The following is a 23,772-nucleotide window of genomic DNA, read 5'->3' as shown; positions in this document are numbered from 1 at the left end:
TTATACTCTTCTTTCTCCAGAAAGCTTGAATCCCCTCTGTTGTTGGCCAGCCGCTGCTTGTGTGTAAAAGCACAGCTGCAGGTCTGCTCGACACTCTGGGAGACCGTGGAGATCAACGAGAGCTTCCGCCGGGCAAAACCCAGCGTGTCGTGTGCTGTCGAGCTGCTGGGCTGCAGCGCGGGTTGTCACGGCAACCCAGCGCTCGCTCAGCGCTCTAGGTGCTTGGTCCCCTTGTCTATTCTCCGTTGTAGTGCCCTCCCTGGTGGCCACTAGGAGAGGTCTACTTCAGTAGAATAGCTTGGGTGATCTGAGAGCTGAGGGCTTCTCCTTCTGGGAACCAACCCCCTAGGGCCCCTCCCTCTCTAGCACATCACAAGCTGTGCAGCTTCTGGATGGGATTGCTGGTCCTTCACAAAAAAGCTGAGGGCAGATATCGATTGCTGCATCGAAGAGAGGGGCTGTTTCGTTCTGGAAATGAGGATGATGCTGAATTCCCACTGTAATAGTGTGTGCTCTTATGCTGAATCAGATTCAGAGCTGACAGCCATGCTTTCCAGGGTCTTTCTCGGATGTGCATTGAAAACTTGGCAGTATGGAGCTATATTGGTGCCAAAATATGGAACGCCAAAAGTGCCAAATTCTGCATAAGTTTTCACCTCTCTCAATACCCTCGATGGTGGGGTGGCTGTGCCTCTGGCAGGCCACCTCTGCCCTGCATGCGAGGCCAAGGCACTCTTATTGCACGAGGGTAGTTCTGAGCCGAGATTGAGTTGCGCTTGTCGACTGACCATGCTGAAGTCACAGAGCAGGCCCTCGGTCAGATGATGTCCACCTTGGTGGTCCAGAAGCGCACCTGGCTGTCTTTGCAGAGGTGTGTGAGGTTGCAAAGTACGCTTTCTCGATGCTCCCATCTCACGAGGTGGCCTTTTCGGCGACACTGTTTAGAAATATGCATTTCCCTACTTGTGCAGACACTGGAGGACGAGGAGCAGATCCTTCTGGTGGGCTCCCTTTTGGCCCACCCGGACCTGGTTCCCAGAACTCATGCTCCTCGTGACAGTCCCTCCCTTGCCCATTCCTCTGAGGAAGGACCTTCTGACTCAGAGATGGGGGGCGAGAAGGTTAAACCCTCCTCGACCCCCCTCCATACCCTCTTGGGACCTCTCCCTGGTGCTTTGAGCACTTCAGGATGCCCCCTTTGAGCCTGTGCAGTCAGCAGACTTAAAGCTTCTCTCTTTGAAGACTTTGCTGCTGATTGCATTGGCCTCTATCAAGAGGGTAGGGGACCTGCAAGCATTTTCAGTCGACGAATCATGCCTAGAGTTCGGGTTGGGTGACAACCATGTTGTACTGAGACCCCGGCCTGGCTATGTGCCCAAGGTTCCTACCACTCCCTTCAGAGACAAGGTAGTGAACCTGCAAGCGCTGCCCCAGCCCTGGCTTTGTTCTGTCCCGTTCACGCCCTGCGTCTGTACGTGGACATAACTCAAAGTCTCAGGACCTCAGACCAGCTCTTTGTCTGTTACGGAGGCCAGCAAAAGGCTGTCTCCAAGCAGAGGATGGCCCACTGGATAGTGGATGCCATCACCTTGGCTTACCAAGCACAAGGTGTGCCCTGCCCGCTCAGGTTGCATGCTCACTCCACAAGAGGCATTGCATCCTCCTGGGCGCTGGCACGTGGCTCCTCGCTAACAGATATCTGTAGAGCTGTGGGCTGGGCGACACCTAACACGTTAGCTAGATATTATCGCCTACGTGTAGAGCCGGTCTCCTTCCGTGTTCTCACCCTAAACGAGTAGAAGCACTGAGAGGCCCGGTTCTGTCGGCTTGCTTCACCCTACTGTGCACCCTTATTGCTCCAGAGTGAAAAACCTGTGAGTCCTCCAACACCCTCGGCCCGGACATGACGGAGTGTCCGGTGCCAGGCCTTTAACTGTTGAATCCTTGAGAACCGGGTCTAGGCTGGGTTCCATATATGTGACCCTACGGGGATCCCATATGTGTACCCTTCCACGGCTGCTCCTAATCGAAGCCCATGTCTTTCCCTTGGGCTAAGTAACCCAGTATTCATATGCAGTACAACCTTTGGGCTAGTCCATATGTATTTTTCCACATAACTCCTTCGTAGAATGTGGCTTCCGCAGCGTTCCCCTTCCATAGAAAGGGCACGCTTTCCCAGTGTTATCCAATAATCTCACTGTATGGGTTATCACGGAACAACATTGACAGATACACTCTGTGTAAGCCCTCTCCTATCGTCCTTCCAGGCAAGAAGGGGTAGAGGCTTGCACAGGGCGCTGGATGGAGTGCAGCAGCTGTGGCGCTTTGGTAGGTATTCCTATTAGTTGGTCCGACGTACATCGAGAGTGATCGACTGATAGGGAACGTCTCGGTTACATATGGTAACCCTCGTTCCCTGAAGGAGGGAGCGGAGACGTACGTCCCGTCACCACATCTGCTGCGTCCCGCCGGGGCAGCCAGCTCATCGGCTCGGCTCAGCAAAAAACTGAAGTGCAATTGCACCTGCTACTCATTATATACCCGCACTGCGTGGCTGAACAGCTGATGCAAATGATTGCACGCCAATGTGCATTGGCTCGTTTAGTTTCACTCGAAGTAGATTGGGCTCTCTAGCGAGATTCCTATTAGTCGATCCGATGTACATCTCTGTTCCCTCCTTCAGGGAACGAGGGTTACCATATGTAAATGAGACGTTATCTGCCATTGCCTCTCAAAATGACTAAATATCAGCCTATTAATCATCCCGGCCAATATGTCGGTCTATAGCGACAATGTACCCACTGTTCCAGTAGAAGATCATTTATGTTGAGTTTATGGCATCATATCTCTTAGTGAAAAATGACAATGCTCAGTAGAGCCATATTGTAGCACTGCATAATCATATGTGCTTCTGATATTGTGCGTCACCATAATCTATTTTCATTGCCACTTGGCCCACGCTGGAGCTCAGTGCATTTTGGTGTAGAAACGTATAATATGGCATTATGAGAATACATTAGAATGCAGCAATAACATGCTGATTTTTTATAGTGTAACAGCGTTTCTGCCCAGCCTGGTTGCTTAAATATCTGAACATGATGTTCATAGTAAAGCTTTTCTCAGACACTGCAACCTTAATGCATCTCAGACTTGTGTTTGCTCTTTCTGTGGAGTCAGAAAGAAATGAGAGGACTTCAGGGAGTGTAAAAGTGAAGTATGAAGAAAGAGAGAGAAGGCAGTGACTTTCAGTGTGTCATGTTATATTTATAGTCAATGACACACTTGCCTCTCATGTCAGTGTAGGGATTAGAAGGTAGCTTATGCACAGCACTGATGAAAAGCCAGTGAAAGAGGGATGGATGTGCCAGGGTTAATAAGGACATGATGGATGGAGGAAGAGAGAACGAAAGACTGATGTTAGCAGCACATCCATAGTAAGTAAAATGCTCATAGTTACAATTATTAAAATTTACTTTTGTTTGTTTGAGGTCTCTAAATAATTCCCTTACTTCCATTTGTGTTATTTCCTTGTTTGATGGCTTTAACTAATATTCAAAAAATTTTATAAAAAATAAAGTGTGAGTAGGTCCAAACTTCTTACTAGTAGTTTGATCAAAGCTCTGACAGTTCTGCAATCTCTTTCTAGAATATTTTTATTTTATAAAATTAAAAAAATTATAATAATAATTCTGTGTAGGGTTAAGAGTCTATATTATAAAATGCATTCTATATTTCAGAAGCCTCAATTTTCACAGAAAAACATTCAGGCCAGATCTTTTCGACTGTCTCTTTTCCAGTCAATAAAAGCGAGTGACTGTAGTATTAGGTTTTGAAGGCTATTTAAGAGAGATTTATGAAGATTCATTTGTTTGTGAGGTATTGTTGTACTGTCAGTGGAGAGAGACAGTCCTTCACCGGAGGCAGGGGCGTTTGTCATTTCTCCCATGGTATTAGAGCCGTACGTTACAGCGTGCCCCGCTTGTGAAGTGGGTATACGTGCCCACAGGCGGAGACGAACACATTGGCGCATTGATTATTCATATAAGCAGCTCAGTCTGACTGGTGAAATCCTGCTGGAGTTTATGTAATGTATCCACATGCACAAGGAAGCCCTGCATTCCTCTAGAGGCCCTCTAATGTATTCGTCTGCATTTGTAGGTCACATGGAACAGCATGGATCTCACCTCGACTCAGAGTCTCTGCTCTGTGCATATCGCCAGTGGGGGAGATCTTTGCGCATCAGTAATACAAGAAGCCATCCGGGAGATTTGTTGGTTTTTTTGCGGTATGAGAGTCATGTGACTTTGCCTCTTAGATGAGAAGTGTCGTGTTTGACTAGATCTCCCTTGATATTCGACTGCGCTCATAGCGTATGCATGTATCGACCCGTCAGCTGTTGGCAGCACTGCCATGTTGTTTTCTCAAGATTCTCGCCGTTCCTCTGGCTTGTAGCTACAGTGTTTGATGCTGCAGTCAGCCGTCTTTAATTAAAGATCTCTCTCTGTTTCAGGCAGCAGTAGCGCTGCAGCAGGTGGGATGGCAGGAAGTGTATCCTATGGACTTCTATTCCAATCAGAGCCTGGGTGCTTGGACTCCTAATCACCCAGACAACCAACCAAAAAGACCTTCACGCAAACCCACCCAGGTGTGTGTGTGTGTGTGTGTGTGTGGTGAATGTGATTTCACCAAGTACAACATGTTCCTGGATCAACATCTTTGTTGATCCTGGAACAACACCCCAAGCAACCAATCGGATTTGAGGGACAAGTGTACAGTTTAGGCTTATCAATTCCCTCTGATTTTAGGGATAACTTGTGGGTAGGGTTAGCTTTAGGCCCTAAACCTAACCCTACCCGCAAGTTATCCCTTAAATCGGGGGAAGGGTTAGGACAACATTTTGGGACAGGAATGTTCCAGGATCTACAAAATATTTTGATCCAGGAACATGTCTTACTTGGCAAAATCACAGTGACCGTGTGTGTGTGTCTTGAGGTTTTTGGGGGAATAAGCTTGTCTGATTTGCTTTTATATGTGTCAGAGATGATATATGCAGTTATACAAGTATAATGAAATGTACTTTCAGAAATTACTGTTATTTACAGTAGTATTAGAACATTAAAAACTATTTATTTTTAGAGTTGATCTTTATTAATGTTTTGTATGTAAAACATTTTTATTAATGTTTTACTTTTTTATTATATAATTTTTATATTTTATTAATATAAAATAATATATGATTTGGTAAAATTCATATAAAAAAATTTTTTTTATAAATAAATATAAATATTGTATATGTATTATACATCTCTTGACTTTTTGATCCCTATATAATTTATCTGCATTTATATCCTTGTTTAATGGCATTATTATTATTATTATTATTATATATTTCTATTTTATAATAATTTTTTTTGTATTAAAGTTACACTATGTAACTTTTTTGGGTCAAAATTAACAACATTTAAACGAGCCAATACATCATCAATCCTACTTCCAAAATAGGGCGGGATGGTTTTTACATGAAATTGCGTACTTGCTTCATTCACCCATGTGTGTCTTATCATATCCATATAGGGTGTTTCTCAAATGGAAGGCTGCATTCTACCGAGACTGCGTCCTTTCTAGTCCTCCTCTTCAATTAAAAGCTAGAATGAGACTGTGACGAGGTTTGTTGTTATGGGAAGGAGGAGGCGGGAACCAGCAAACATTCACAAACTTTTAATATAAAACAAACACAAAATGAAAGTAAAAGTGGCAGCCCCTCACGGACGACACACACATGATAAAAGATAAACAAAACACAACATAAAATCCAGGCCTGGTCCTCTCTCGTCCTTCACTGTCGTCGCTCCTCCTTTTATGCTTTCGAAGCTCCTCTGTGAGAGATATGAGACGGTGCGTCGCGCAGGTGTCGCTCATTAGTAATCACGCTACTGGCTTCACGCTGTTCTCTCACAACCCTCAGTCTCAGGTCTTGTAAGAGCGCATGGCTACGTCACTCACGCTCCCGCCCCCACGGTCACGGTACGAAAATACTATTAAAATCTCATTTTACAAAAATACTTTTATTACAAATCTTTATATTAACTGGCTTTCTGTTAATGCAATTCAGTGAATGACAGCCGTCTGCGGTCTCCCAGTGGCTTACATTTTTGTCTAACATTTCATAATAAACTCAGACAAGCTCAATACTGACCTCTGGGGAATCACCCTTTTGTAAAAAACAGCAAACAGAGGGGAGTCTTCTGGCAAAAAGAGAATACAACAGAGCTTGTAATAAAACAAGAATCAACATTGGCTTGGCTTTTCAGAGATGGCAAGAACTGAGGGATTTGAAATATTGTAAAAGTGACAGCAGGTGAGCAAGGTATTTTATTGAACAGATAAATCTCTCTAACAGAGTTCATTGTAAAGTGATATCTATTGTGAAGGGTCATATTCATCCGCACAGTCACGCAGAGACAAAACACAACCAAAACAATGTTTTTCCGCAAAATGCAGTTTTGTTTTTTTTAACCGCTAGTGGGCCAAAAGTTACATAGTGTAGTTACATTATATATTATATTAAAGTTATGTAGTCCTTTAATATATTTAAAATATTTAATATGATTACTATTATAGTTAAAAGTGATTACATTTAGTTCATTTAATATAAATATTGAACTTGTGCCTATGTGTTAATTTTATTTTATTTTTTTTACTTTTTGTTCTGTACATAATTCCTTTACTTCAGTTTGTGTTATTTACTAGTTTGGTGGCTTTAACTATGTTAGGGGGTAACAGTTTAGGACCCAAGGACCAGATGTTTGAAAGAAGAATTATAATAAATTGAAGAAATGTTTTACTGAAGATAGTTTGCAGTTTCATCAGCAGAAGTCAGCTTCAAGACTCACACGGGAGTTCATAGGCCGCCTGTTCCTTACCAAGAAGATTAACACACACACTGACACACAGCTTTTCCAAGGTTGGATTTGGCCAGGCTCTAACTATAAACAGGAGAGTCGTCTCTAAAAATCATGATAATGCGTTCTTTCTCTCAAGGAGAGCTACACTTTAGTCTAACTGGAAAGTAAGGCTTTAATAAAGAAATGGTCCCTTAAACTATTGGCTTCAATGACCCCTATATGGGCTGGGAATCGATTAAAAAAAATTAACTAATTAATTGCACAATTTCTGTAATTAATTGCAATTAATTGCGCTTCCCCCAAGCTTGTAATCATCAATATTTAAACTTAGAATCACCTAATTAAACAACACAGGAAAAAAAGGGAACAGAAAATAGCCCTATATTAAAATATTAAACATCAATATATCAATATATTATTCTTTTTCAATAATCAATCAACATAATCAATTTAACAGATTATTATTATTATTATTATTTTATTAATTATTAAAACAAAATATAGTCCTACAAAGCTATTATTACCAGAGCATGTGATCAGAGCAGGTCATTTTACCATTGTTGCCCAGCATGGCTATACCAGCTCAGCAAACAGAAGTCAACAGAGAAATTTCACGTTACTTGAGTGGACTTTACTTTTCCAGTGCTTAGTACATGATTGAAGCCTTTGGGCCGTTAACGACAGAGCCGCCGACACACACACACACACATACACACACACACACACACACACGGAACGGAGAGCTCGCCGCTGCTGGGCCATTAACGACAGAGCGAGCCGACACACACACACACACACACACACGCACGCACGCGCGGAGCACAGAGCGCGACGCACATACCGAGCGGAAAAGACCCGCTCATGAAAGCTGCCCGAGAATGAAACCTGACCGCCGAACATGGAGGGGCGGGACGGCATATTTCGGCCTTTTTAATAGCAGACGCAACAGGAAATCATTAAAACGAGGCAAAAAAAAAAAGTGCTGCGTCAATTGCGTTATTTTTTTTTAACGCGTTAAACATTTCAAATTAATCGCAAAGATTAACGCGTTAATTCCCCCAGCCCTAGTTTTAACAGATTGAAGACATTTCTCAAACACAAAACAAGTCCATATTTCATGTCTGGAAGCCGGGCTAAATAAGCAAGCACTGTTACTGCATTCAGATATCAAATACAGACATTAAAGAATACATGAAAAGAACATTTCAGTAATCACACTTTAACTTCTATAACAAAGTAAAATCTCCAGAGAAGTCATTCAACTCATTTGATATTTAGAAGGAAACATATTGATTAATACCTTGATTATAATCACTCATTACATATTCATTGAAGCAGCAGTGCATTCCAGTATACACCCCCTTCAACTATTATTCTAAAATATTAATAAAAAATAATTACTTCTGACTGGTAATTTGGTCACCACTGACAGATTTTAATAAACGGTACACAGTATTCAGAGTTTAATCTACATGTGTAAGAAACAGAGTTTGAGAACCACAGTCTGTGACATTGATGTATGCTATAATGAATACGGTATTATATAACAGTGCCACCTAGTGATGAAGCACTAACAGAGTATCCATGCATCTGTTTCTGCACTAAAACACACCATCAGAAGAGTCTTATGGGAGTGTTGTTATGTTTATCAAGCTTTGTATGGATCATCGTTGAAAAGCAGCAGCATGTGTTAAAAAATGTTTTCCTGTCGTACAATATTGAAGGGTCAGTGTTAATTGGACAGTTTAGCGTTCCGCTGGTTTGTTAATATGCTTCATGTCAGGAAAAGCTTATGTCAGTGTTATTATTTTCTTTGTCAGACAATCTGATACAGTCCTTAAGCCAAGCGCACAAGACTGAAACTCAGTTTCAATTTGTTACAGTTGATGTTTTAAGTTTCTCATGCCTCAGATAACTATTAACAGTGATCATTTCCATTGAAATATGATACTTGAGATAATTAAATATGTAAATAAAATTCAAAGATTTTTTTTGTAAGTATCTTATGCTCATTAAGGCTGAATTTATTTCATCACAAATACAGTAAAATAATAAGATTCTGAAATATTATTACAATTTAAAATAACAGTTTTCTATTATAGTTTAAATTGTAATTTCTTCCTGTTACGCAAAGCTGAATTTTCAGCATATACTCCAGTCTCAAGTGTCACATGATGCTTCCGAAATCATTCTAATATGCTGATTTGGTGCTCAAGAAACATTTCGGATTGTTATCAATGTTGAAAACAGTTGTGCTGCTTAATATTTTTGTTGAAACCATTATATATCTATTACCAGTCTTCTGTCAGCCTGAGAGTTTGACTTAGAAAGCCAGGGAAGAGCAGAAGCAGGAGACGAAGTGATAATAATAAAAATATCAGTTTATTGAATAATCATAGTTGCATATGTTTTAATGCTCAGACTTTTTCTGGATGTTTTAATGCTCAAACTTAATCTGAATGTTCAATGCACAGACTTTGTCTTACCAGTACAAATCCAGCAAGTGATATTATACTAAAGCATAAGCATTTCAAAATTACTGATTCACAACATCGACTTTGAAATGGAGACATTCTCTTATCACAAAATATCCCTTGAAATACAATCATAAGATTAAACGACAATAGCAAGCATTGCAAGAGCAAGGAAATAGTTGGAATAATAAGTCATATAAAAACATAAAATGACAAAAATGAATAACAATAATAAAATGATGATTAAGTTATTAAGATATAAATCAAATAATCATATAGAATGAATAGAATGAGGCATTTATATAGCGCTTTCATATGTACTACTGTACAGCCAAAGCGCTTTACAATCATATCAGGGGATCTCCCCTCAACCACCACCAGTGTGCAGCATCCACTTGGATGATCCACATATGAATAAATGATTAAATTATCAATCAAATGACAACTACATAAATGACTAATGATTATGAAATTAAATTGAACAAAAAAACAAAGAATATAAAACACGACAGATGTATGGCTGCACTCTTGATGTAACACACAGGTTGCTATTGAGGTCCTTCATTATTTAAAACTTGTGTTTTGCACATGTTTCTGTGATGGATAGGTTTAGGATTTTTTTATCATAAAACTGTGAGATATATCATCGACTGTTTTATATCATCGTGTGTGTACGTGTGTGTGTTTTGCAAACTGACATAGTAGTTTAAGACTCATCCTTCATCTTGTTTCTCTCCATTACGCAGAATCAACTTTAGTCAGAAAGGAGCAATATCTTGTAATTGCTGCACTTAGCGTGTGGTTAAATGTGTCAAGTGCACCAATACAACAGAAACAAGAATCGACCTTCTGTCTTGTTGTAGTTTGCTTGAGTTTAATGATCTCTCGTCCTCTTCCCACAGAAGGCGGGTTCAGATGCCGGTCAGCAGGTGAGGAGCTGTGGCCGTGAGCAGAGCGCCTCCTGTGGCTGCCAGGCCGAATAAACACGGCCAACCACGGGAGGAGACGAGCGAGACAAGCAAGCCAATCAGATCTCACTATGGACATCAAAGCTCTGTATCCACAACACACTTCATCAAATCTGCACTCTGAGTGAAAGACACAAAAACACAAGCGAGAGGGAGAATGAATGAGTCTGTGTGAGAGGAACACACAAAAAATAAGAAAGGCTGTATGTGTCTGTCTGACATGTCGCTGGTGTGTGAGAGAGAGATAATCCGGTGAAAAAAGCGCTGACCCTGAGTGCACAGTGTTTCGTCTTACGGCGTGTGGGTGGCTTTAGTTACACATAATCATCTTGTCTCTCACTTTGAAAGGAGCAGCCAGCCACTTTGCATTGGTGACCTTCATCCTTTCAAAATTACAGCGGGAAGCGAGAGCGCGTTCCGAATTATTCCTCTGCAAAGAAAGATAATACTCATTCTAAATTCTGACTCTGGCTTTTTTATTTCCTATTATGTTAGGATGAGTGGTTCTCCAACATAAAGGAGCTCTTTGAATTTTTTTTACAGGATGCGTTCTAGTTGCACGCAAAATAAAATTAAATGTTTACAATTTGCTGTCAGACTTTGATTAACTGCTGTTACATGGATGCCAGTATATATTTTGTCTTTTGTAATCACTGAACAGTGAAACCCAGGATGGATCAGCGGTCAGCTCAAACACACGGAGCTAATTTCCCTAAAGCGGATTAGGCAAAGTCTTGGACGAACTTTCGCTGTCAGTAGTGATTATTCTTGGTGAAATCTGTTATAGCCTGAGACCAAACCTGATCTGTGTCCAGGAAAGCAGTCATGTTCCTCTGAAGATGCTGACTATATTCTAAGACTATCATCACAGGCCTCTGTCAAACTAGTTTAACTCCTCTAGTTGTCTTCTCTTAGGATTGAATATATGTTGTGCCCTTAATTGTTTATTGATCTACTAGATTATTTTTAAATAAAAAGGCGGAATAAACACTATATGTGATGTTTTTGTTGAGTGTCTATTAAACATTTCCAACATTTTGCAGTAATAATTTTATATATATATATATATATATACATATATATATATATATATATATACACATATATACATATATGTATATATATATATATGTGTATATGTATATATATATGTATATATATATATGTATATATATATGTATATATGTATGTATATATGTATGTATATATGTATGTATATATGTATGTATATATGTATGTATATATGTATGTATATATGTGTATGTATGTGTATGTATATGTGTATGTATATGTGTATGTATATGTGTATGTATATGTGTATGTATATGTGTATGTATATATATATATGTGTATGTATATGTGTATGTATGTACAGTGCCCTCCACAATTATTGAACCCCCTGGTAAATATGATCAAAATTGGCTGTAAAAAATAAATCTGCATAGATTATCCTTGTGATCTTTCATTCAAAAAATGTGCAAAATTCTAACCTTTCATTGAAGTAAAAGAATTGAAAGTGGGGGGAAATCACATTATGAAATAAATGTTTTTCTCCAAAACACGTTGGCCACAATTATTGAAACCCTTTTATTAAATACTTTTTGCAATCTCCTTTTGCCAAGATAACAGCTCTGAGTCTTCTCCTATAATGCCTGATGAGTTTGGAGAATAACTGACAAGAGATCAGAGATCATTCCTCCACACAGAATCTCTCCAGATCCTTCAGATTCCCAGATCCATGTTGGTGCTTCTCCTCTTCAGTTCAGCCCACTCATCAGGTCAGGGGACTGAGACGGTCATGGCAGAAGCTTCATTTTGTGCTCCACAACAAATTTTTGTTTTGATTTTGATGTTTGTTTTGGATCGTTGTCCTGATGGAAGATCCAACCACGGCCCATTATAAGATTTCTAGCAGAAGGCATCAGGTTTTGATTTTTTATCTGTTGATATTTGATAGAATCCACAATGCCATGTATCTGAACAAGAAGTCCAGGACCTCCAGCAGAAAAATATGCCCACAACATTAAAGATCCAACAGTATATTAAATTGTACACATGGGGTACTTTTTATCCTTGTGTTCACCAAACCCATCTAGTGTGTTTGCTGCCAAAAAGCTCTGTTTTAGTCTCATCTGACCACAGAACCCTGTGTTGTTTGAAGATCCAGTCGTGTCTGACAATTAAATTTGCTGGAATTTGTTTTTGGATGAGCGAGGAGGTTTTTTTTTAAACCCTCCCAAACAACATGTGGGGATGTAGGGGTTGTTTGATACATTTTTTTTTAGGCTTTCTGACCCTAAGACTCAACTAATCTCTGCAATTCTCCATCTGTGATCCTTGGAGAGTCTTTGGCCACTCAAACTTTCATACTCGCCGTGCATTAAGACAGTATAGACACACGTCCTTTTCCTGGCAGATTCATAACATCTTTAGTTGGTTATAACTTCTTAATTATTGCCCTGATGGTCAAAATGGGGATTTTCAATTCTTTAGCTATTGTCTTACAGCCACTTTCTAGTTTGTGATGCTCAACAATCTTTTGCTACGCATCAGAACTGTATTCTGTGGTTTTACTCATTGTGATGGATGATTAAGGGGATTTGGCCTTTGTGTTTCCTCATATTTAAACTCCTGTGAAACACGAAGTCATAGCTGGACAGTTTCATGTTCCTAGTCACCCTGGTGTACTAAAAAAGGTAAATATTAATGGGAATATACTTCAGAGATATTTTACTCGTAAAAAATTCTAGGGGTTTCAATAATTGTGGCCAACATGTTTTGGAGAAAAACATTTATTTCATAATGTGATTTCCCCCCACTTTCAATTCTTTTACTTCAATGAAAGGTTAGAATTTTGCACATTTTTTGAATGAAAGATCACAAGGATAATCGATGCAGATTTATTTTTTACAGCCAATTTTGATCATATTTACCAGGGGGTTCAATAATTGTGGAGGGCACTGTATGTATATGTGTATGTATATATGTATGTATATATGTATGTATATATGTATGTGTATGTATATGTATATGTGTATGTATATGTGTATGTATATGTGTATGTATATGTGTATGTATATGTGTATGTATATGTGTATGTATATGTGTATGTATATGTGTATGTATATGTGTATGTATATATATATGTATATATATATATGTGTATGTATATATGTATGTATATATGTATGTATATATATGTGTATGTATATGTGTATGTATATGTATATATATATATGTATATGTATATATATATATGTGTGTATATATATGTATGTATATATATATATGTGTATATATATATACATATACATATATGTGTGTGTGTGTGTGTGTGTGTGTGTGTGTGTGTGTGTGTGTGTGTGTGTGTGTGTGTGTGTGTGTGTGTGTTAGTAAATAATAAAAGATAATTATGATTTTCTCTTATTTATTGGTTACTATTTTATGATAACAATAATAATAGTTATTGTTATAAATTAGTCCAACATTTATGGAATAATAATTATTAGTAATATAATTAGGAGTAATTGTTATTTTTGTTATTTTATTATTTTGAAAATAAAATATTAGTATTATTATTCATTAGTCCAACATTTTAAAATAAGAATTATGTTATTTGGAGTATGTGTATGTATACAATAAAAATAATTTAGTAAGTTATTTCAATATTTACGGTATGATAATTATTATTAATATAATTAGGAATAATAATTTTTACTATTTATTGGTTACTATTTTATAATAATAATAATAAGTATTATTAGTAGTAATATAAACTATATTATTAATTATAAACTAATTGTTCTTTATTTTACTATTTATTATTTTGAAAATAATAATAATAATAATTATTATTATTAAATTGGCCAATATCATTAATAAATGAGCATGCAAGGGTAGAGAATTGCATAGACCATTGTGAATGAGATGATGTTCAATAGTCTGCAGTGATCTATGGATTTTGTGCTGAGTTTGCAGGTGGACCTGGTCGTACATTATTGACACTCTCTCTTATATAACTTCTGTATCCGTTTATTGATGTTACTGAATTTTAATTGATTGCCTGTGTATTAAATAGAGGTGGTCTTATTTCATCAGGTTAGGTATGCCTATGTATCAATGTCCACTAGGTGATGCTGTCTGCCTGATCATGCAGCAAAGTGTTTTCCTGAGAGTTCAGCCGTTGCTGTTTGCTGTAGGTGATTGATTTACTGCTTTATTTTGGATGGCAGTGTACGAGAACGCATGCTTTAGTTATTGGTGTGGCAATTACTTCCAGATGTGATGAGGATGTCGGTGTTTGCCTCTGTCTCTCCTCCACACACTCACACATTTCTGTGGCTGTACTAGGCATTCATTTCCTTTTTCATGGGAAGGGCACGAAAATTGACAGGAAGAGCCGAGAGATGCTCGAATTTCTCTCTGTCTCTGCCAATGCATGCATGCTGAGCTCATGAGGAGTAGCAAAAGTTCATCACGAACCTCATGATGTTTACCATATGTGAATCTGTTCCTCAGAAGACGAGACTTCTTGAGTAAATTTGCACCGATTGTCTACTTGTGCCATTTCAGCATTGTAAAATGTTGAATTCTTGTAGGTTTTTGTCTTCTTTATTTCACATGTATTTTTCATCATGTTTTACCCTAAAGTGTTTTTTTGGGGGGTTTTTTGTTGGATGACTCCCATACAAAAGTATTGGTCTCCGATGAAAGGCTCAGGTGATCATACCATTATACTTTGATATAATCCATGCAATGGAAAACATTTCCAGGTGGTTTAACTAGGAAATGAAAATGTACTTGCTGCCCTAAAAACATGAGGAAACTCATATGAGTTTCATACTGATAATAAATCTTTATTAATAGTAGTATCCTTATTATTACCTTAGTGTCTTTAAATGAAATTATTCAACCCACATTGCAAATCAGGTTTATTGGAAAATCTACAGGCCTCATTTGTAAGTCGCTTTGGATAAAAGCGTCTGCTAAATGATTAAATGTAAATGACTTTAAGCTGTTTGTAATGAACAAATCAAACAAAAGTAATTGAAATAGCTCAACACAACAAAAGTGGTTTCCTACTTTTTCAATTCAACTGAAAATGCAACTTTTAATTACTTTTCAAAATGATTCAACCCCTACATGGCAAGCATCTTGAGTACTTTAGTATGCTTGGTATCCTTGTCTTGTTGGAAGGTCCAATGACGCATAAGCATGACGTTTTCTCCTAGAATTTCCTGATCAATGAATCCATCTTGCCTTCCACATGCTGTCTTCCAAATTTTTCAATTGGCCCAAAATCTGTACATTTAATTTGATCAGTTGTTGCAATATTCTGTTAACATTGACTCAATGAGACATATTGTATGTTGGACCAATTAAAAAAAAAAAAAAAAAGAAACGTTTACCAAACCATGTTATTGGCCCAATTATATATTTTAAATTGTAGTAGCATTCTTTTTTTTTTTTTTTACCTAAACTAAAAATGTATATTGGTACATTTATATTAGTAAAGCAACTTTACTGTATTGTTTATTCCCCGTTGCCCTAAAAGAAAATTATCCAAAAAATTTAAGTAACTGGGGAGTGTACTCACCCAGTGTTTGGAGAAATTTCACTTACATTTTAGTATTTAGTACTTTGAGTTCATAAAACTGCAGCTTAACAGTTTAAGCATTAAACATCTACAAATATTTGCTAAAGTGCAAAAACATCATAAAAATCAAAGAAACTATAGAGGATTATTTCAAATGTTCAGTGTAACTTCACTTGAATTTATGTAGTCTCACAAGAGGTACTTTTAGCAATTTATAAACATTAAACATCTAAAACATTTACAAATATTTGAAAGACTGCAAAAGTCACACACACACACAAAAAAAAGGATAAAATGTGTTTAGTGTAATTTCATCTGAATTTTAGTATTCTGACAGGAGGTACTTTGAGTTCATGATGTCCTCTTAAATGGTGAAGAAATGAGAGCAGATGTCCTTAAAATCACAGTTGTCACAAGAAAATGCCAGTCTTTGGATGTACCCTGCACAGATGTGTTTTTAAAGCCCCGATTCTTTTGAAAATACAAACACATTCTGGGTGTAAACAGGGAAAGGAAGCTGCATTAACTGAGCAATGGCAAGTTCTGTAGTGCTTGAAAAGGATGTCTTGGTGATGTGATGAAAACTTGCAGAAGCGGCACTGCAATGACGACTTATGCTGAAAACCTGCAAAATAAAGCATTACAAAGCCTCCTTGCATCAAATAGCTTACGACAAGTGACAGAACAGAAGTTTTTTACATAACACTGCCAAATTTGATTCATTTATGTCTTTAAATCACATGCAGCAATATTTTTAACCTTAAAACATCTTAATGAATTTTAAATTCATGAGGATGTCTATTGGCGGATCCTGGCAGTAAAGTAACAGCAATGGGAAGTCTTATTCACGTAAAGCATTGATAATAAGGTGGATACATTAGTGGATTACAGCAAACCAATTTGGTCCTCGTTCATTAAATTCATTAAATTAGTCAATGAATTAATAATGTCAATGTAATATCATCAAATATGATACTAGGCCAAACCCAAACACCACTTTTATTTTTATTGATATTCTTATCGTAATTGGCCTGAAATAACATTTATTCAATAAATTAAAAATGTTTTGAAAATGTCGGTTTATAGTTCTGTATTAATAACAATAATGGTTAAAAAAAAAAAAAAACGAATTTAGAGGCTCCATATCTAATCTGAGCACTAAGTAAGCCAGAACCAACTGAGGATGTCAGATACCTAAAAGATATCATGGCCACGTTGTGTCCTCAACAAGCTAGTACTAGGAGTTCCCCCCTTCTACTTGATGGATTGGCTGAACACAATTTAATATGTTCAGTGAATTTTTATTTTTATTTTATTTTTACCTTCAGACCTTTAAGCTAAAATTACCACAATGCATCTTTTTGTTTGGGGGATAATTAGTTGGAAGCAATCTGTTGAGTCAATATTTAATTGTCAGTTTCCCCAAAAAATCACAACTGTTACTGAATATATTACTTAAAAATATTTTATTAAAACATCATTTTTATTTTTATTTAATAAATTCAATTACATTAAACTACTTTAAGTTCATTGCTGCATTTTGCTGAACAGACTGATAACATTAAAAAGTCACATTTACCATTCAATACCATTATGACCACCAATATATTGTGCATTCTAGTACTTTTTTAAAGACGATCTCTAGAAATAGAGTCCTATATCTAAATCTGCTGTGGCTATAGGAAGACGTAACACTGTCAATTTTAGTTTGGCAACAATGTGACAGCAAGTGTACAATAAAGAAGATTTTATAAAAGCTGTGAGCCTTGTTCAGTCTATGATAAGCCATATATTTTGCCAGTGTGTCGTGTGTTTGTGCGCATCTGTATTTGAGCTTTTGTCTCTCCTTGGATCAGACTCAAGCAGCGTTTGTGAAGTGCCTGATGGTAAAGTGTTTATCTTCCTGCTACGGGAAACGCTGAGTCACATCTGTCGCTATCATGTTTCTGAGAATTATATTTTTCGGGTTTTTTTTTGTGCTTTTCTTATTATCTGTACCGTTAGCTCTCAGTCCTAATTGTTTTCACCTTCACACACTTTACGCATCTACCTCAAACAAGAACAAAATGGATGTATTAATGACCTCTAACATCACCATCACAGATGGCTCTATACCAGTGGCCATGTTGAACAGAAGCATTTGGGTTTATTTTAGTGTGTTACTGCCCAGAATTCTCCACATGTACCCCTAAGATAGGCAACATCTCTTACCCACTGGCCACCTGACCGCAGACCCGCTGAACATCAGGACTCTTATATTCAACAGCAGTTCCTGCACTGAAGATTAGCCCACTTCATCTCGTTTCATCTGCACTCCAGACTCATTAGATTATCAGTTAAACCATTAAAACCACTCTGGAATCAGATGAAACCGTGTCCTTGGCAAAAAAGGATTCCTATGGGAATCATTATTTGCAGTGTTATTTAAGCAGAAGCAAGACTTGATTTGCCTCTTGCATGTAAAGCAAAAGTATATGCTTAAATAGTGAAAGATGAAACTGAATATCTGAATGACAGAATGTCTGAAAGCTTGATTATCTGCGATACTGTGTGTGTGTGTGTGTGTGTGTGTGTGTGTGTGTATATACATATATATGTGTGTGTGTGTGTATATATATGTGTGTGTGTGTATATGTGTGTGTATGTATGTATGTATATATATATATATACACACACACACACACACACACACACACAAACACACACACACACAGTATCGCAGATATTCAAGCTTTCAGACATTCATAAAAGCTTGATCCAAAGACTTTTGATCCAATAGTTGTTTTTATTACAACAAGTTGTACATTATGGTGTTTTATTTTATGTTTTATGTTTTTTATTTTACTACATTATATTGTATATTACCCTGGTACATTTTATCTATGTGTGAGTAACACTGCAGTCAATACATGTTTATTTGCCAATATTCAGTAAAATGTGATATATTAAAACCAGGATTACAATATATCAGTTAATGATAGGCTTATAATGAACTACAAATTATATGATACTGTTGTACCTGAAATAATCATCTTATTTTTTTACAGTGCTTAAAGAGAAAAATATATGTACCCAATATAGTAAGAGGACCAAAAAAGCGACCAAAAAGACACAGACACATTTAAGAGTGTTGAAATGAAATGTGAGATTGGATTTTGTGATCTGAAGCCTCGGGTGAAGACTAACCACTGATATCAGAGAAACTGTAATTGCTAAAGTGATCCATGCAGAGCTGAAACCAGAGGGAAGTTGGAGATTTACAGAAAAGAAGATTGTCTGTGAAAGTGAGGAGAAATATCAAGTGTTAAAAGGAGATGAGTAAGTATGTGTGGGAGGTCAGTCTGTCCTGTATGACACAGCCAAAAACACCTCTACAAAAATCCAACATGCACTACTACAAATGAATTTTACCACTGGTGGCTTTTTCTTTCCTCCACGGCATCTTACTTTATTTTATTAACGGCTGTTACCGAGTGGATGTTTGGAGATGAATCGTGCACATTTCTAAAAACAGTTCTTCTCAAAGCTCTTTGGTTTTGATGGACAGTCCGATTAAGAGCGGTCCTGTTTGGAAACACGTAGGAAGTTGTGATTTGGCTGTTTTCTGAAAATCTGGCCATTGATGTGTGACGATGGCTGTGCCTGAACAAGCAAAACCTATTCCATACAGACAGAATTATGTCCTTGTTTTAACTCACTTGAGAAGAAAACCTGCAAGACAATAACAAAGGCAATTTGTATATGTTTTATATAATGATTTGATTGACATTACATGTGAAAGTTGATGTGACTGATTTACATTACATTTTAATTATATCAACTCACCTGAGTAGAAAGAGTAGCCTAAATACAACCACATCTAATCATGTTTATTCTACTTCAATGAAATGTTCCTCTAAGGGTGGAATAATAGAGTCCACACAGCAACTATAACGACAACGGCACAGAGAAACAACATCGTTGGAATCGCTTAAAGATCATTTTTTTTCAGCTGATGAAAAAACATTGACATCCAATCAGAATCCATTCCGCTTGAAAGAGCTCGAGCATTTAAATTGGCAGATGACAAAACAGCACTATAGTCCATTGGCGTGGATGCTAATAGGCCTATTATTATTGTTATTGTTATGGTTATAAAATTAAATGAAATGAAATTTTATTTCGAGCAATATAGTGACATATAACAAGGGCAATAAAGAAGCATTTGATATACAACAATGTAAATTCACCTTACTTTAACAACATAAATCAATCAATTGCTCGAAATTACTTAACAAAAGTTGTCTTTATAGATTAGCGTTCTTGTTGTAAACAGGCCTTAACTTTCAGTAATAATAGTAGGCTAATCACAAACCATTTTTAATTTCAATTAACTAAAATCCATTTTAATTAAATTAGTAAAATGTAAGTAAAACTCCTTAAATATTTGGATGAAGGAGACGATATGACCTCTCTCTGCACTCTTATGCAGATTCACAGACACACAAACTCTGTCTGATGATTGACTTTAATTAATTGAGTTATCAACATATACATATCAAAACCGTGTGTGCGCAGTCGTGTATAATGGCATTGGTATCACAATGTAAAAATGGTTATTCCTGTGTCCTTAAACTAAATAGTGTTCAGTTAAAAAAAAATGACAAAAGGTTTCTGTGAGGGTTATGTTTAGCAGTTGGTTTAGAGAAAATTTGATTAGCTCAGTATATGCTATAAAAATCATTACGTCGATTGAGAGTCCCTGTAAACCGTGTGTGTGTGTGTGTGTGTGTGTGTGTGTGTGTGTGTGTGTGTGTGTGTGTGTGTGTGTGTGTTCTGCAGCATCATGTCGACATTTGCTCCACATCATTATTAGGCTACTTACAAATCATGCACTTACCTGTTCAAATTGATCACTTAATTTTGCTTTAACAGAAAAGATTGTTGTTGAATGAAATGAAGATACTTTATTTAAGTTTTACATAAATGTCTTACAGATGTAACATATTACATTGCATTGTGTTACAAACATTATATATATATACATAGTTTGAAAACAACAATTGTAGATTGTGCAGTTATGGGCAATATGAATGTCCAAATATTGTATACAGTATGTAATTGTAATTGTATTTATTTATTTATTTATTTTAAATAGAGGTCTGATAACTTGTCTGATTTGAGCTAAATCAGACAGTTTTAAGTTCAGTTAAAAACAACGCAGCTTACAGCAGGGATAACCTTAATCAAATACACCTGCATGAAATACTTTTTGCAATCTTCGATTAGATTGTTCAAGTGTGTTTGATCCAAGATGGTGGCCCTTAGTATAAATATGATTCGGGGTCTTGAAAAGTAAGTTAGGTGGTAAGATACACCTTTAACTAACAAAGTACTATACCTAACTGAACTGTGATCAGATTTGATTACATTTCGTCCCGTTGGAATTATAAGGTTCTCTCTGACATTTTTGTCAAAATTTAGTTATTCACATATTCTTATTCTGTGACCTTCTTTACATTATGTGATGTTGTTTTTTAAGTTGTGTACATTTTGGAACTTTTTATTTAGAAAATAAAAAGGTTCTCTCTACGCAGTCGAATGGAATGTAAAAACTGTAAAGCTCAATATCTCAAAACTGCTCAGAACGCAGATAGAACCTTATAATTCCAAAGGGACGATTTGGCCATTTAATTCAGAAACATTCTTAAAATTCAGACACACATTTTACACTTGCACTTTTACATTTAACAGCTGACAAACAAATAGCATTTTATGATACACTAAAAATAGTGATACTGTGAGCTATATGGTTTCCAGTACTTAACATAAAAAATATGGTTACCGAATCTGTTAAGGTAAGGCATTTGGGTTAACATACATTTTACTGTAACCAAACTTTCTGACCAAAATATTGCTTTATTTTAACCCTAAACCTCCAGTAAGTAAATTTTTAATCAGTATTTTTTTATTCAGTTGTGTAATTGCACTGTAACAATGGCACATTAAAATAAAGTGTGTTAACACACTGTAAACAATTACTGTTGGTTTAAAAAAAAAAAAAAATGAATTAGGTAACCTGGTTGCCTTAATTTTAAGTTCATTGAAATAAAATAAAAAAATGTGTTAATACAGAGGAGATTGGTTTAATCAACAGAAACTTAAAATATTGTTATCTGAACCACATACACAGTATCTAAGTTGATTTGACAAAAGAAACAATGTTGTGATAACTAATTATGATAAATAAATTTTTACAGAGCAGTGTACTTGCATAAGAAAGTCGTGGGTAATATAAGGTGACTGCATGGGATAGGTTTAGGGGTAGGTTCAGGGTTAGAACCTAGTTATTACCCAGTTATTGTAACTTATAAGTACAAAGTATGTACATGAGGAATAGGACTGTAAAATGAAGTGCTAAATCTTTATCAGATTTTTACAGCACAATATACCACCTTTATACAGGTAGAAGATAAACTGATGACTCTGACTGTGCCCCAATTCTCACACTACCTATGCTAATAAATATGCAAGATTAAATTTAGGGCAAAGTATATAAAAAAATATAGGATGCCAAAAGTCTGGGAAATGTATTATTTCCACCGAGGTTTTTTTTTTTTTTTTTTTTTTTTTTTCATGTATGAACCTAAAACTTATTGCATAATGAATTTGAAGGGGTAGCACTTTTTTTAAGGTGACTATAGTAATAACAGTAAATTATGCATAATTACAAACCCTAACCGTAACTCTATAGTAAGTACTTAACTAAGTACAATGTAAGTAAGTCACCTTAAAATAAAGTGTAACCCAATTAGTTTACGTGGTAGTATGGCCAAATAATAGGGCACTGTTTTCATATGTACCCAGAAGTACGTACGTACTTATCACTAGAAGTTTTATATGCAAATTGGAACACAGTGTCCAAGTTCATCAAAGGAGGCATTTCAAACTAATGTACTAAATACAAAAAAATAACATCTGTATCATGACTGAAACAAATTGTGGGTACCAGATTTAGAGAGAGGAAGATGTATCAGATGCAGAAGTTTCTGCCCCCTAGCGACCATGGCTGTAGACTGTTACCAGAAGTGTTGTTGCTACAGTAACAATCTAATGCCACGGTTGCCATGGAGACAGCAAGAGAAGGGTTTTCAAAGGAAACTGCAGACAAGCTAACCTGATTGGCTGGTCGGCTACGACACGGCCCACATATTCAGCACAGAGGTTTCCAGGGCAGATGACACAGATTCCTGCTCGCCATTCTTAAAGCTGTACAAACCAGGCCCACGTGGACTTGACAAGATTCTGTCAGTGGTTGAATTCTCTGTGGATGGTTGCCAGACGTCAGTAGCCATGACTGTAGACTGTTACTGTACTTTCAGGCAAATTTAGCAGTAAGCAGTCTAGAGCCAAGGTATTGATGCACTGACCTTAGATGCTTTCCCACTTTTTTCGAGTGCATTTACTGTTATGCATCTTGTTTTTCTTAGCCTTGAAAAAAAAACATTCTTTAAAATATGAATGTTAATGTTAAAAAAATGCCACTTCTTTACATTTTAAGAAGCATTTAAGTCTATTTTAAATGTAAAATGCTCTAAATAATAGTATTTTGATACACAAAAGACCTTATTTTGCGCATTTAAACCATCTAGAAATCTGTCTAAACAATAAGCAAGCATCTCAGATGGCTGCTATAAATAGGAAAGCAGTTTTCCTGGCCTAGAATGACACCATCAAGAGTCCATAATGGCATGGCCCGCTTCCACAACTCTGTATTGATTGCGGTGGAGATTATCGGACTGACTCACTCCAGGATATTAGCTGCTGGTGGTTGTGATGGAAGGGGGGTT

General features: G+C 36.8%; 1 protein-coding gene across 2 annotated transcripts in view; it reads left to right on the top strand.

Moving 5' to 3' along the window:
- dph1 (diphthamide biosynthesis 1) overlaps positions 1-11,340 on the top strand; it is a 108,707-nt gene extending 97,367 nt beyond the window's left edge. Inside the window, exons 11-12 of one of the 2 annotated variants that reach the window (XM_082180555.1) lie at positions 4,511-4,645; positions 10,282-11,340. In XM_082180555.1, the coding sequence (XP_082036681.1) occupies positions 4,511-4,645; positions 10,282-10,362 (216 nt within the window). In that variant the 3' untranslated portion in view covers positions 10,363-11,340. The remainder of the gene's footprint in view (positions 1-4,510; positions 4,646-10,281) is intronic. The other variant, XM_082180556.1, reaches the window with a different exon arrangement.
- Positions 11,341-23,772: the final 12,432 nt, after the last annotated feature.

Source organism: Leuciscus leuciscus (genome assembly GCF_965113295.1).
Source record: "Leuciscus leuciscus genome assembly, chromosome: 9".
Classification (NCBI taxonomy): Eukaryota; Metazoa; Chordata; class Actinopteri; order Cypriniformes; family Leuciscidae; genus Leuciscus; species Leuciscus leuciscus.
The sequence above is the reverse complement of the archived record's forward strand: the minus strand, read 5'-3'. Positions and strand labels throughout refer to the sequence as shown.